This window comes from Heloderma suspectum, chromosome 1, assembly GCF_057233095.1.
Source record: "Heloderma suspectum isolate Gila_16-S chromosome 1, 16-S_ref, whole genome shotgun sequence".
In the NCBI taxonomy this organism is placed as follows: Eukaryota; Metazoa; Chordata; class Lepidosauria; order Squamata; family Helodermatidae; genus Heloderma; species Heloderma suspectum.
In genome coordinates this window covers 165,160,861-165,175,868 of record NC_139458.1, presented here as the reverse complement: position 1 = coordinate 165,175,868, position 15,008 = coordinate 165,160,861, and the positions used below count along the sequence as shown (strand labels likewise).

Below are 15,008 nucleotides of genomic sequence, written 5' to 3'. Positions count from 1 at the left end.
TTGTGTAGGTTGCATGCATGATTTAGAACCCTATAAAATCAGGGTTCCAAATCATGTAGGGAAGCCTACATGAGTGGAGAAGGCTCCCTGCTGAAAAGTTATCCCTCCAACATGTGGAGGGCTGCACAGGTGGGAGATAAGTACATGGTGGAAGGAGCCAATGGACTCATCCTGCTCTCCCCATCACATAATTCTCTGGTGGTGGAGAACTTCTGAACTGGGCTTAGGATATCAAGACATCAAGCTTCCATTTGGCTTGCAGAGTATTCATCTGGGATTACTCCTATTGACACTCTTAACATCTTTCTGAGGTCTTGGAGAATTCTTGGGGAAAGCCTGAGCTTTTTCTGTGAAGTTTTTTTTTTTAAAAGCTTGGATACACCCAACCCATTCCAAATCAAGATGGGCAGCTTTTGCTTATCTCTTCATATTGTTTTGTCCTGATGAGTTTATTTTTGCCAATGAAGTCCTATACATGACAACTCAGATGTAAGCCTCATTGGATTCCAGGTAGGGATGTACGAATCCCCTTACCTGCCATCCGTGGGGGTCGGCTGGGGGGGGAGGTGATCCATTCCTCCCCCCTGAATCCTTGATGGAGGGGGAGGCGATCCGTTCCTCCCCGCTAGAATCCATCCAGGCCAGCTCCGCTTCAACCTTGCGGAGCTGGCCACCAGCTCTGCAGGGCTGGAGAAAGTCAATACGGCTGGCAGCCATTGCTGTGCCGTATCTCTGTGTAAGTCAGTCCCCCAGATGCACATGGCATAGTGGGCGCCATTTGCGGCTGTAAAGCTAGTTGATTAGCCTAAATGCAGCCGCAAATGGCTGCATTTAGGTTAATCGACCAGCTTTACGGCCGCAAATGGCTCCCATTATGGCATTTGCATCCAGGGGACTGACTTACACAGAGATACAGCACGGCAATGGCTGCTGGCCATATCGACTTTTTCCAGCCCTGGGGAGCTGGAGGCTGGCTCCGCAGGGCTAATGTGGACAGGGATCCGACCCAGACGGATCCGGCAGGGAGGCAGACCTGAGTGATCCGTTCCGCCATGGACTCCGGCAGGGGGGATTCTTTAGAATCCAGCCTTATTGGAGTCCGTGGCAGAATTCTCCGCCATCTCTAATTCCAGGGGGGTTACTCCCAGGTAAATTTGCATAGGAACATGGCCTGAGGCTTCTTATGTCTGGGGCGCTGCTGTCCATACTAAGTAGTGAGGTGCTCTGAAAAAACTACATTTCCCTTGCATCTAGGATGTTGACAATTGCCAGTTTAGCATTCCAAACAACAGGAAGATACGGAGGCCTGAGAGAGATGCCTCCTCCAAGGCCTTTATATTGCTGCCATAACCAGGTAGATTTGGGGGGGAAAGGAAAGGACAGCAGAACATGGCAGGGCTCACAGGTTCATGGGAGGAGAGTTAGGGACTCATGAGCTGGAAAAGGAAAAGCATTTGTGTCCCCTCATGCACCATGAGGGGAGTATGACTAGAGATGAGAGAACCAGTGATTTTCGAGCTTGCCTAAATTCTCTCAAAATCACTACAAAGCTTGTTTTGGCTTCTTGCCTTTTTTGTTTTTGATTTGTGTTTTGACACATTCCCATTTTGAATAGGAAAAAATGCATATTTCAAAGTGGACATTCTTTAAAAATAGGTATTTTTCACATGTGATCACAAATTTAGGAATTTGCAAACATTACTTGAAAAAAATGGTCCTGCTCACATTCATAATCAGGATTTCCATCTGGACATGTTCTCATGATTTGCAAACAGAAACAGTATTTTCATATATCCCTAGGTACGAGCAAGTCCAAATTTCAGAATGGTTTTGAAAAACAATAGATTTTTTTTTAGTAGAGTGATTCTTATTACCTAATCCCATTCCAAACTGAGCTCAGGTGGGGTGTTTTCCTATCTCTTGTTGTTGTTGTTCAGTCATTAAGTCGTGTCTGAGTCTTCGTGACCCCGTGGACCATAGCATGCCAGGCCTTCCTGTCCTCCGCTCTCTCCTAGAGTGTGCACAAGTTCATATTCATTGCATCAGTGATGCTATCTAGCCATCTCATCCTCTGCCGTCCCCTTCTCCATTTGCCTTCAATCCTTCCCAGCATCAGGGTTTTTTCCAGTGACTTTTCTCTTTGCATTTGGTGGCCAAAATATTTGAGCTCCAGCTTCAGGATCTGTCCTTCCAATGAGCACTCAGGGTTGATTTCCTTTAGGATTATTTGACCTCCTTGCAGTCCAGGGGACTCGTAAGAGTCTTCTCCAGCACCACAGTTCGAAAGCATCGATTCTTCGGCGCTCAGCCTTCCTTATAGTCCAGCTCTCACAGCCACATGTTACTCCTGGGAAAACCATAGCTTTGATTAGACAGACCTTTGTCAGCAAGGTGATGTCTCTGCTTCTTACTATGCTGTCTAGGTTTGCCATAGTTTCCTCCCAAGGAGCAAGCGTCTTTTAATGTCATGGCTACAGTCACCATCTGTGGTGATCTTGGAGCCCAAGAAAATAAAATCTGTCACTGCTTCCATTTCTTCCCCTTCTATATGCTAGGAAGTGATAGGGCCAGATGCCATGATCTTAGTTTTTTTAATGTTGAGTTTCATACTAGCTTTTGCACTCTCCACTTTCACCCTCAACAAGAGGCTCTTTAGATCCTCTTCGCTTTCTGCCATTAGGGTGGTATCATCTGCGTATCTGAGGTTGTTGATAATTCTCCCGGCAATCTTAATTCCGACCTGTGATTCATCCAACCCGGCGTTTCTCATGATGTACTCTGCATATAACTTAAATAAGCAGGGTGACAATATGCAGCCTTGTCATACCCCTTTCCCAATTTTGAACCAATCGGTTGTTCCATGTCTGGTTCTTACTGTTGCTTCTTGACCCTCGTACAGGTTTCTCAGGAGACAGGTAAGGTGGTCTGGTACTCCCATCTCTTTCAGAATTTGCCACAGTTTGTTGTGATCCACACAATCAAAGGCTTTAGCATAGTCAATGAAGGAGAAATAGACATTTTTCTGGAATTCTCTTGCTTTCTCCATGATCCAGCGAATGTTGGTGATTTGATCTCTAGTTCCTCTGCCTCTTCGGAACCCAGCTTGTACTTCTGGTAGTTCTCGGTTCACATACTGCTGAAGCCTAGCTTGTAGGATTTTGAGCATAACCTCGCTGGCATGTGAAATGAGTGCAATTGTGTGGTAGTTTGAACACTCTTTGGCATTGCTCTTCTTTGGAATTGGAATGTAAACTGACCTTTTCCAGTCTTGTGGCCACTGTTGAGTGTTCCAAATTTGTTGGCATATTGAGTGCAGCACTTTAACAGCATCATCTTTTAGGATTTTAAATAGCTCAGCTGGAATACTGTCATCTCCACCAGTTTTGTTGTTAGTAATGCTTCCTAAGGCCCACTTGACTTCACTCTCGAGGATGTCCGGCTCAAGTTCAGTGACTGCACTATCATGGCTATCAGGGACATTCAGATCTTTTCTGTATAGTTCTTCTGTGTATTCTGTCCACCTCTTCTTAATCTCATCTGCTTCTGTTAGGTCCCTGCCTTCTTTGTCCTTTATCATGCCCGTCTTTGCACAAAACTTTCCCTTGAGATCTCCGATTTTCTTGAAAAGATCTCTAGTCTTTCCCATTCTATTGTTTTCCTCGATTTCTTTGCATTGTTCATTTAAGAAGGCCTTCTTGTCTCTCCTTGCTATTCTCTGGAACTCTGCATTCAGTTGGATATATCTTCCCCTTTCTCCCTTGCTTTTCACTTCCCTTCTTTCCTCAGCTACTTGTAAAGCCTCATCAGACAGCCACTTGGCTTTCTTGCATTTCTTTTTTGGGGGGATGGATTTAATTGCTGCCTCCTGAACAATGTTACGGACCTCCGTCCATAGTTCCTCAGGCACTCTGTCCCTCAGGTCTAATCCCTGAAATCTATTCCTCACCTCCACTGTATATTCATCAGGGATATGATTTAGGTCATACCTGAATGGTTTAGTGGTTTTCCCTACGTTCTTCAATTTAAGCTGAAATTTTGCAACAAGAAGCTCATGATCTGAGCCACAGTCAGCTCCAGGTCTTGTTTTTACTGATTGTATAGAGCTTCTCCATCTTTGGCTGCAAAGGACATAATCAATCTGATTTCGATATTGACCATCTGGTGATGTCCATGTGTAGAGTCACCTCTTGTGCTGTTGGAAAAGAGTGTTTGCTATGATCAGCACATTCTCTTGACAAAACTGTATTAGCCTTTGTCCTGCTTCATTTTGTACACCAAGGCCAGGCTTGCCTGTTTTCCTGGTGATTTCTTGACTTCCTACTTTAGCATTCCTATCTCTTCCTTCCAGTATACTGATATTGGCAATTATCAACAAAGCGGTGTTTCGTTGATATTCCAATACCTCATTTACTTAGATACTGTTCTACTCCATGGAAGACTAAGCAAGGACCATTATTAAGGGTACCATCCCTGAGGCAGCTGAAGCTGAAAAGCACTAGTTTCAGAAGGAGCCAGCTGGCATGAGGCTTCATTATACAAACAGTCTTCACTCCCACCTTTTTGACCTCAGCCAGTCTCAAGAGGCTGCAGGAGCAATTCCTAATACTCTTAAAAAGTGTCCACTGTCACAGTATGTGGAAAGGCTTTATTGAAACTCTATTCTGCAGTGCACACATAGGCTGAAGATGCTCCACTAATTTGTTAGAAAGACATTTATAGATTCCAAAACATAGCAAGGTCGCATCCCGCTGGAACATGTTTCCCTGCTTTCAGAAGAAACCACCAGAAGAAATGGTGTAAAGTCTGCATTTTAGCATTCAGCAGATACTGTGTTGACCACATTGGTCAGGTTTTTTGACCAGAGAGTGAAAAAATTCACCAGGTTCCAATATAAGTTAGTAGAATCGCTTGTTGTTGCATGCTGCTGAATTTGTACCAATCATTGCAGCTTATCTCCCATATGCACCACAGACAGTACTGGCAGAATAGATTTGTTCCTCCAATACTGACATACTGACATTTAAAATGTTGAGTAATATATCTTATATAAGATATGCCATAGGCAGCAGAACTCCTGATAGTCTCTTGTTCATTCATATGTCATTATATTGATTTCATGTAAGCTGAAAGAAATGTAACTTAACTATTGTTGTAGGGATAGATTCATAGTGTGTGTGCGTGTGTGCAGAAAAGCATAGGGAGCAGGGGAAAGTGGTGAAAATCACCTCTCCCTTTCATTAGCTAGTGTGGTGTAGTGGCTAGAGTGTTGGACTGGGAGCCCAGCGATCTGGGTTCTGGTCCCCACACAGCCTTGGAAGCTCACTGGGTGACTTTGGGCCAGTCACAGACTCTCAGCCCAACCCACCTCACAGGGTTGTTGTGAGGATAAAATGGAGAGGAGGAGGATCATGTAAGCCGCCTTGGGTTCCTTGCAACAGGAAAAAAGGCGGGATAGAAATGAAATAAATAAATAATAAATAAATAAATTAGTGGGTGCTGCGAGTATTTTCTTCCAGCAATGGAATTCCACTCACAAGAGCTTTGGATCCAAACTGTTTTGAGAACTACACTGGGAGGCAGTGGGATATTGTGTTCCAATAAAACTTCCTCCTGAAGTTTTAGATTACAACTCCCACTGCCCCTGACTATTGGCCATGCTGGGTGTGGCTGATGGGATCTGTAGTGCAAAACATTGGTAGTGAGGGCATGAAGCTGAGGAAGGCTGCCTTAAAGAAACTGGCATTTGGTGGGAATGGGATCAGTAATCTGAATCATGAGCAGAAATAATTCAGTGGGATTTACAGGTTATTGCTGGCTGTGATTTTTAAATTCTAAAAGACTTGAAAAATGTGTAGGGAACAGTGGGTAGTCCTATTAAAATCTCATGAAAAACATAATGAAGCTTTTATTTTTATGCACTACCTATCATTTATCAAAACTGCTCATCCTGCCTTCTTAATAGTGTGTATTACATGACTACTGAACTAGCTGATGAATGCTGATCAGTAGGAAACTGGGTCTTTGTAAATACAATATTGGGGTTTAATGATGCTGTTAATACCTCTGATAGCTTTCAGAAACAATAATAGCAAATAAGGAAACAAAAATGTTTTGCAGTGGTAGAGCACATTCATTTTGTTTCCTGGATTTATCTGTCCTGTTTGAGGAATTCTTATTCTTTAAAGATCACTAGCAAGTTATAGTAGAAGCTTAGTGGGAAAGAGGACCACTAGAAACCAATCAGCACTTGAAAATGAGTACTATATAAAATTAAAGCTGCAATCTTATACACAGTTACCTGGGCGTAAGTCCCATTGAACTTAATAGGACTTCTGAGTAGATCTGCATAGGCACTGTAAGGCATATATTCACATAGGCTCTTCTAAAATAAATTCAGGCACAATGTTATGCATGTTTATTTTCCATCCATTTAAAGTGCCCACCACTTAGGCCCTAGAAGTATGCAGTTTTCAAATTGCTACAGAAGTCCAAAATCTAGGGAATGTATCTGTGTGAAGGTTTGAGGCCTACAGAGACAAGGAAAAGAAAAATGTCAGGCCTAAAGGCCTGGGGGGCTTTTTTGTTGCGGGGGCTATCCCTGAGAGAGGAGTAGTTTCATTTCCTGGTTGGTTTCATTCCCTGGTTAAGTTTAATTTTCCTGAATTAGGTTTCATTTCTCCAGATTTGAAACAGTACTTTTGGTTTGGGGGAAGGAGGGGATGCAAAGTGGGAGAGAGCCAGTGAGATGGAAACCCGTGAGAGAAAGAGCCTGAAAAGAGAGCAGGAGAAACAGCCTGGAGATGTCTACGTGCAGCTAGGGTAGAGGAAGTTGTGTTTTTGCAACCTTTCTTTTCTTTTAATGCCTTTTGTATCACTCAGCCCTATTCTGTAAATACCTTCTGTTAATAGACATGGCTGGAACAATTTGCAGATTGAGTGGAATAATATTGCTTGGGGAAATTATTATATACCTGGTGGTTTTTTCTGTTATGTTTTGCTGGTTTTGGAGTAAACCTGTGAAGTTACAATGGATGGCTTATGAAATAATTTTCAAGGAACATTCCCATGAGCAGCAATTCAACAGAAAACTTCAATCGTGCTCATAGTATAGCCCTCAGAAGGACGGACTCTCTCTCTCTCTCTCTCCCTCTGTTTCTCTCTCACGCACGCACGCACGCACGCACGCATACTTACAGACAAACTTCCAGACACACCCAGACTTATGAGATCACTTCAAGCACCAGTGCCAGATACTTGAGAGTACCAAATCTTACGGCTATTTTCATAAATCCCAAAGCAGCCATAGATCATAGCTATTTGTATGATCTTATGATGTTGTTAAAAACAGTCACTGTGGTATGGAGTTTTAACAGGATGGAAGATAGGTTGCTGGCTGCAGATACTGTCTGAAAACCAGGACCAACCCATCCTTTCAGCACCTGTCTTTTCCATTCACTCACTGTTTTTACTCATAAGTTCCTGTGTCAGACCGATTCTCAGCTTTGTGAGAATATGAAAACACAACGTGGCATGCACCTTCAAGTAAAGCTTGAGCATAAAAAGAAATAATAATAATAATAAAAAGCACATACATTTATTTGCTTGCTCATGTTTCATGGTCTCACTGCCACATATTTGTTTCCCTTTCAGAGCACCCTGTGGAGATCACAGATCTACTCTATGGTGGTTTCTGTGATATACGAGTTTTCGACTGCAGCAGAATCCAAGTGTTTGGACTTGGCTTTAGTGACTCTCCTGATCTTCACTGCGAGGTCACCAGGTTGACCGTAAGTATTGTAATATGAAAGCACAGAAAAAGGCTTGCCTTCATCAGGAATCTTTTTTGCATTTTCTGGGTCTACACCTATCAAGAAATGGATTATCTTGTCTGTCAGTGTTCACTGGAAAAATTACTTACTACAGTCATGTCACTGGGTGACACTTCCATAATACATTTTTGAAAATAAACTCACATAGGCATGCACAAGCTCACCATTGCCTTTTTCCAGTACCAAAGACCAAACAGAGCTGAAGCTAAGCTGACATGGATCTTATTAATAGATACTATGGTCTTGGGCCCCGTCTATATGGCACCGCTTTGACCCCCCATCCTGATGTAACTGCGCATCAATGCAGCTTCGAATCACCATGCCCTGTGATACACTTGCTAGGTACTGCACGCTTCCCTAAGAGACTCGCTGTGCCCTTTTTTTTTTGCCATTATACTGAAATGTGCAGCTGTGCAGTCCCATGAGTGTGGGGTGCAACACTTTCATGTTATATATTTCAGGGGCTTTGCTATGTCTTTCTGACCCTGTTTTAGGTAAACATTGGGTGTTTTGTGCTCCTTCATTTCCACACCATCAGTTTGTCAGTTCCCCAGCCTGAGACTCTCGCGATAGTTCACACTCACAAGCGTGAGCATTACGTGCCTAGCCATCGCTCCGAAACGGTGGCCGGAGCAATGTTGTTCCTCCCCCCAAGACCCTCCCCAGCCCTTGGGCACTGAGTCCAAAAGCAACTGTTGCAAAGATGTGAAGCTGCAAAAATGTGTGGAAGTGTGATTAAATAAATGAAAACGTCCCTCTGTGCCTCTGTAACTGTGCAGCTGCAATGGGATGGGGGGAGTAAAGGGGCATCACAGAGTGATACAAGCACTACGCACGCCTACAACACGCCCACTGTAAGATGCAAAGTCAGTTTGGGGAAGGAACAGATGGACCGCAACCATGGGGGAACCCGCAGCAAGCCCAAAAAATTGCAGTAAAACAACTCCTTGGAACTCCGCTTTTTTTCCAGGTGAAAACCACGGATGGCTGCAAAGTCACAACTGTGTCATCTATCATGACAGACCTCAGCTTGCACCCACCCCAGAATAAAAGCCCGGTGTAGATGGGGTCCTGGTCGGATAACAAGTAGATGATCCAATTTCCTATCTACTGGCCCACATTGTTCTAGTGGCAGGAATCTCCTCATCCATAAAACTGTGTAGATCGCCTTTTGTTATTGGGACTGGAAGTGATAAGTTCTCTTTCTTCCATGTACATTTTATATAATTGATATAGGATTGGTTCATAAGTGAATCAAAACCATGCTGTCCCTTCCATTTCTCTGTGGGCTTTTATCCCAGCTATACCCTAGTTCACTGAAGCTCGAAATCACAGAGTTATTGCTTCTCAGTTTTGCGCATCTGGAATCTATACGGTTAGCTGTATTTCCCAACGCATTTGAATTTTAAGTGTCCCAGCTAACTATCTGAGCTTCCTGATACACAGCTGTAGTCTGTGCAGTTGGATGGGGGTCTATTAACAGCATTATTCTATAACTTCTCAAGTAATAGTTTTATAAGGCTACATATAGTGAGATCAACAATTAAGAATTATTTGGAAGGGAGAGGTTCTCAGTCATAGTATTTCAAAACACGTTACAAAATGCTTTTCTCATTGAAGAAAGAAAGATAACAATCTTCAGTGAAGTGCCAGTGTAAAGTAGACATCTGTATGGCAGGAGGACATATCCTACTACAACTCAAAGAAAAGTACAACATTTACAACATTTGCAAGAGGCATGGTTGAATCCCATGTGTCTGAAAGACACAATGATAAAAGAGTTCATCATCATCAGTTTATTTGTATGCTGCTTTTCCATGGTCAATTGACCTTTTCCATGGTCAAACCATGCTTAAAGCCGCTCACAACATCAAATATTTCCATGATACAATATATACTATTTATTTATTTATTTATTTATTTATTTATTTATTTACAATAGTTGTATATCACTCCACATCAAAGATTTCAGAGTGGTGGTGAACAAGATAAAACAATAGAACAGCATATTAAAACAATTAAAACATTTTAAAAGAAACAGATTCTGAACTTAATAAACTGCAGCTGGTCACTCAAGGAAGGCCTCCTGAAATAACAGTGTCTTTGGGAGGCACCAAAAGCAACACAACGTTGGCACCTGTCTGACCTCCAAAAGTCAGGGAGTTTCACAGGAAGGGGGCCACTACACTGAAGTCTCTTTTCCTGGTGGACTCCAGCCAGGCCATGGGTCCATGTGGAACCACCAGGAACGTGCCCTCTGATGATCTCAGTGACCAAGCGGGTTGGTAAGGAAGAAGGTGCCCTCTCAGCTATCCTGGTCCCAAGTTGTTTTGGGCTTTGCACACTGGTACTAGTACCTTAAACCTGGTCCAGTAGCAAATAGGCAGCCAGTGCAGTTCCCTCAGCAAAGGAGTTATATGCTGAAAAGGGGCAGCTCCTGACAACCTCCAGCTTCTGGACCAGCCTCAAGGGCAGCCCCACATAGTGCACGTTGCAGTAATCCAGTCTTCAGGTTACTAATGCCTGGACCACTGTGGTCAAGCTATCCCTGTCCAGGAGAGGCCATACCTGGTGAACCAGATGAAGCTGATAAAAGGCAGTCTGAGCCACCATGGCCACTTGGGCCTCCAGTGACAGTGAAGGATCTAGGAGTACCCTCAGACTACGGACCTGATCTTTCAAAGGGAGTGCAACCCCATCCAGAATAGGCAATGAGCCTGTCCAGAATAGGCAATCGCCCAGACCTGGGAACCACTCACCCACAGGGCTTCTATTTTGCCAGGATTCAGCTTCAGTGTATTGGTCCTCATCCAGCCCATTTCTGAGTCAAGGCACTGATTCACGACTTGCACAGCCTCTCCTGATTCAGATGTCACAGGGAGGTAGAGCTGCATGTCATCAGCACACTGATGGCATTTACCTCCAAATCCCCTGATGACCACTCCCAGTGGCTTCATATAGATGTTAAACAATTTTGGGGACAAGATGGTACCCTGCAGCACCCCATAACTCAATTGCCAAGGGGCCAAGGAATAGTCACCCAATGTTACTCTCTGAAATCATCCCCATAGGTGGGACCAGAACCACTGTAACACAGTGCCTCCAATACCCATCCCACAGAGTCAATCCAGGAGAATACCATGGTTGATGGTATCAAAAGCCAATGAGAGGTCGAGCAGAATTAACTGGGTTGCACTCCGCCTGTCCCTCTCTCAATAAAGATCATCCAGCACGGTGACCAAGGCTGATACAGTCCCATAACCAGATCTAAATCCAGATTGGAATGGATCTAGATAATCAGTATCCTCCAAGAGCACCTGCATTTGCTCTGCCACAACCCTCTTAAGTACCTTCCCTAAGACAGGGACATTTGCAACTGGGCGGTAGTTGTCTAATACTGTTAGGTCCGGAGTAGGCTTCTTTAGGAGTGACCGCACTACTGCCTCCTTAAGGACAGCAGGGACCACCCCTTCCCACAGGGAAGCATTTATCACTCCCTGAACTTACCCAGTCGTAACTCCTTGGCTAGCTTTTTATTAGCCAAGTGGGGCAGGGGTTGATAGGCCATGTGGTTGGTCACATGGATGCAAGCACCTTGTCCACATCATCAGGCTGCAATAACTGGAATTGATCCCACAAAATAGGGCAGATCGTGGCGTCAGACACCTCAACTGGAACTGCAATAACAACAGCATCAAGTTAGCTGCAGAGACAAGTGATTTTGTCCTCAAAAAGGGATGCAAAAAGGGCACACAGTGGGTCCTCAATGGGGCCAGGGCCCCATTTGCTGGGGAGGGGGTTAACAGCCCCCAGACCACCTGGAAGAGTTCTGCTGGACAGCTACTTGAGGATGCAGTGGAGGCAATAAAATAAGCCTTCTTTGCTGCCTGCACCACCATACAATGGGCATGATTATGTGCTCTAGAGCATGCTTGGTCCTCTTCGCTTTGAGTCTTACACTATTTGTGCTCTAGCCAACATCCAGCCTGTTTCATTGACAGCAGCTCCCCTGTATACCAAAGAACAGAGCAGGCTGTATAGCTCTGGAAAGGGCACTCAGGTTCAATCAAGTCAATGGTCCTCCTCTTCTTCTCACTGTTCCACAGTGAGGCTGGGTCACCAGCTTTCTCCACTGAAAAATCCCCAAGAGCATTCAGAAATCCATTGGATTCCATCAGGCTCCTGGGGTGGAACATCCAAATGGGTCCCCTACCCTTGCAGGAGGGAAGTGTACCATGAGTTCAAATCTCACCAGGAAATGGTCTGACCATAGCAATGGGGTTACTTGGGACCCCCCCCCCATTCCTCAGACTACCCAGCTCACAGCTTGCAGCAAAAACCAAGTGTGCCTTGCTTCATGCGTTGAACCAATAAACTGAGATAGCCCCATGGTTGTCATGGAGGCCATGAAGTCCCGAGCTGCAACTCCAGAGACAGCCTCAGCATGAAAGTTGAACTCACCCAGAACCACCATCCTGGGTTCCTCCAGCACCACACTGAAGACTGCCTCTGCCAGCTCAGTCAGGGAGGATGCTGGGCAGCTGGGTGGGCAGTACACCAGCAGCATCCCCAGTCTGTCTCTATGGCCCAACACCAGGTGTAACCCCTAGGGATGGCAGAGAATTTCTGAGAATTTCTCCACGAATCTCGGTGAGGCCAAATGCCAACGCATTCGGCCCCCCGAAATTGGTGGTGAAATTCTCCGCCACCCCCGCCACCCCCCCGGGATGGGACTTACCTCCTGCGAACGTCCCTCTCAGCAGCGGGTCCCGGCGGCGGTTCGGCGGCGGTTCGGTGGGGGCGGGGGCAGTGGCAGGTCTTCCGAATGGCTGCTGCCGCCGCCATTACAAAATAAAGTAAAAAACAAAACAAAACCCCGTGATAGCCTACGTAACGATTAACGTAGCCTATCATGGCTAGATTTCCAAAGTCAGCCGTGATAGGCTACGTTAATCATCACGTAGCCTATCACGGGTGACTTTGGGGGAAAAAAAAAAGCGTGTACGCAAATGGCGGCGGCCCATGGGCGCCGCCATTTGCGTTCCTTATTTTGGCACGTCTAGTCTACGTAAAGATTTACGTAGACTACGGTGAAAATAAGGGCAACGCTATTTGCGTTCCTTATTTTGGCATGTCTAGTCTACGTAAAGATTTACGTAGACTACGGTGAAAATTATTTTTGCCGTAGTCTACGTAAATCTTTACGTAGACTAGACGTGCCAAAATAAGGAACACAAATGGCGGCGCCCATGGGCAAACGCCATTTGCGTACGTGCTTTTTTTTCCCCAAAGTCACCCGTGATAGGCTACATGACGATTAACGTAGCCTATCACGGCTGACTTTGGAAATCTAGCCGTGATAGGCTACGTTAATCATTACGTAGCCTATCACACTTTTTTTTTTCACTTTTTGTTTCATGGCCGGGGAGACGGGGCGCTTCTCCCCGGCCTGAATTTCGGCCAGGCGAGGCGGGGCGCCTCCCCCCCCTTGCCTGAACTTCGGGGGGAGAAGCGAAGCGCCTCCCCCCCACCGCAAAGCCAAGCTGCGAAAAGGTAAGTGACTTTCGTACATCCCTACCCTCAAGGCCTGTTCCAAGGTGGAGTGGTTTCCTGGTGATAGAGATGGAGGGTCTATGAACCACAGCAATTCCCCCCCCCAGCCCTCCAACCTATGTTGGTGCTGCACTGAGTACCCAGGTGGGCAGAGCTGAGCCAGGTCAACCCCACCCTGCTCACCCACCCAAGACTCAATAATAGACTCCAGGTTACAAATAATTAACAGTTACAAAAGGTTTAAAACATCATACACAGAGTATCCCACATGAATAAATACACACTAGGATTGAACAATGCATTAATTATTATATTAAAGTCAAACAAGGAGAAAAATAAATCCAAACAACAGAATAATAATCACTGGGCAGTACCATAGAATCTGGAGTCGGTCAGTCACCCAAGGCCCTCCCAGGCCAAGTGGAAATGAGTCAGAGAAGCAGGGATCCGGTCTTGCAGGACTCATAGCTAGATGGTCTCTAGGTACCTTCAGCAAGAGCAGCAGCAGCTTCTGTAGCTGGAGTCACCTGATCTGTGAGCCCACCCTCACAGACCAGATGGAATGATTTGGAGAGCTTTTCTACACGAGGCTTTTAATCTGCTGAATCTATTGTCGCAGACTTGAGATCAGAGCACTATGCAAGGAGCATTTCCCTTCCTGCTTTTCCGCTATATAACCTCTAGGTGGCACTGTGGCATAGCAGAATAGCACAAATACAAAAGAGGAAGTCGTGCTTTCTTTCGCTTTCACAATTAAATGCCACATTTTCCCTGTTCTAAGGGCACAATCCAATGCATGTTTAGGCAGAAAAAAGTCCTACAACTCCCAGCATGCCCCAGCCAGCCATGACTAGCTGGGGCATGCTGGAAATTGTAGGACTTTTTTCTGTCTAAACATGTATTGGATTACACCCTAAACAAATTTGCTGAAAGTGCTGGTCAGACACAGAAACTGCAGGGTTATGATGACATGGTACAAAGAACTGGTAAAGAAGCATGAATAGGGAATGATGAGTGCATGATAAATGCCTCATGTAAAAAAGCCCAGAGAAGCAGGGACCAGGTCTTGCAGGACTCACGGCTAGTTGCAAGGACCATGTGAATACTACCAACTTTATTATCACTTGGGGATGCTGCCACTGCCGACAGAAAGTATTGACATGATCAGTTTGTCCCATAATATCCATTCCTTCAAATGTTATCAATAAGCCACAGGGATGCAGCAACAACATCATTCACATAATATATTAATTGAGCATGGAAAGAATAGAATAGGACATTTTCACTGATGAAATATTGCCACCATCCGGAATATCTGGGCTAGGAAGATCCAAACCATCCCTTTTACAATCCAGCTCCCAAGACCCTGAGCATCTCAGTTGCCCTGATTCAGTTTTTTTTATTAAAACAATTTCTAGCTTTCATACTAGAGAAATAGTAGAAAAAAACTGGAAAACATAAAAGAAAAGATTAAAGTATTATGGTGGTGTTTTTTTCTAAAATCACTTCCTTTCTGAAGACTTGACATTGCATGTTTAGGTTTTGAGGCTTTTTGCTATTAAATTCTGAAGGCAGTCTTTGATGGAATGTACAGGCTAGCTTGCTGATGGGGGAGGGAGGAGAGGG

The 15,008-nt window shown here is 44.8% G+C and overlaps 1 protein-coding gene across 1 annotated transcript in view; it reads left to right on the top strand.

Annotated features, from left to right (window-relative positions):
• LOC146358384 (von Willebrand factor D and EGF domain-containing protein-like) overlaps nt 1-15,008 on the top strand; it is a 431,792-nt gene that overhangs the window by 182,203 nt on the left and 234,581 nt on the right. Inside the window, 1 exon segment of the mRNA XM_084809588.1 lies at nt 7,651-7,787. Within this exon segment, the coding sequence (XP_084665714.1) occupies nt 7,651-7,787 (137 nt within the window).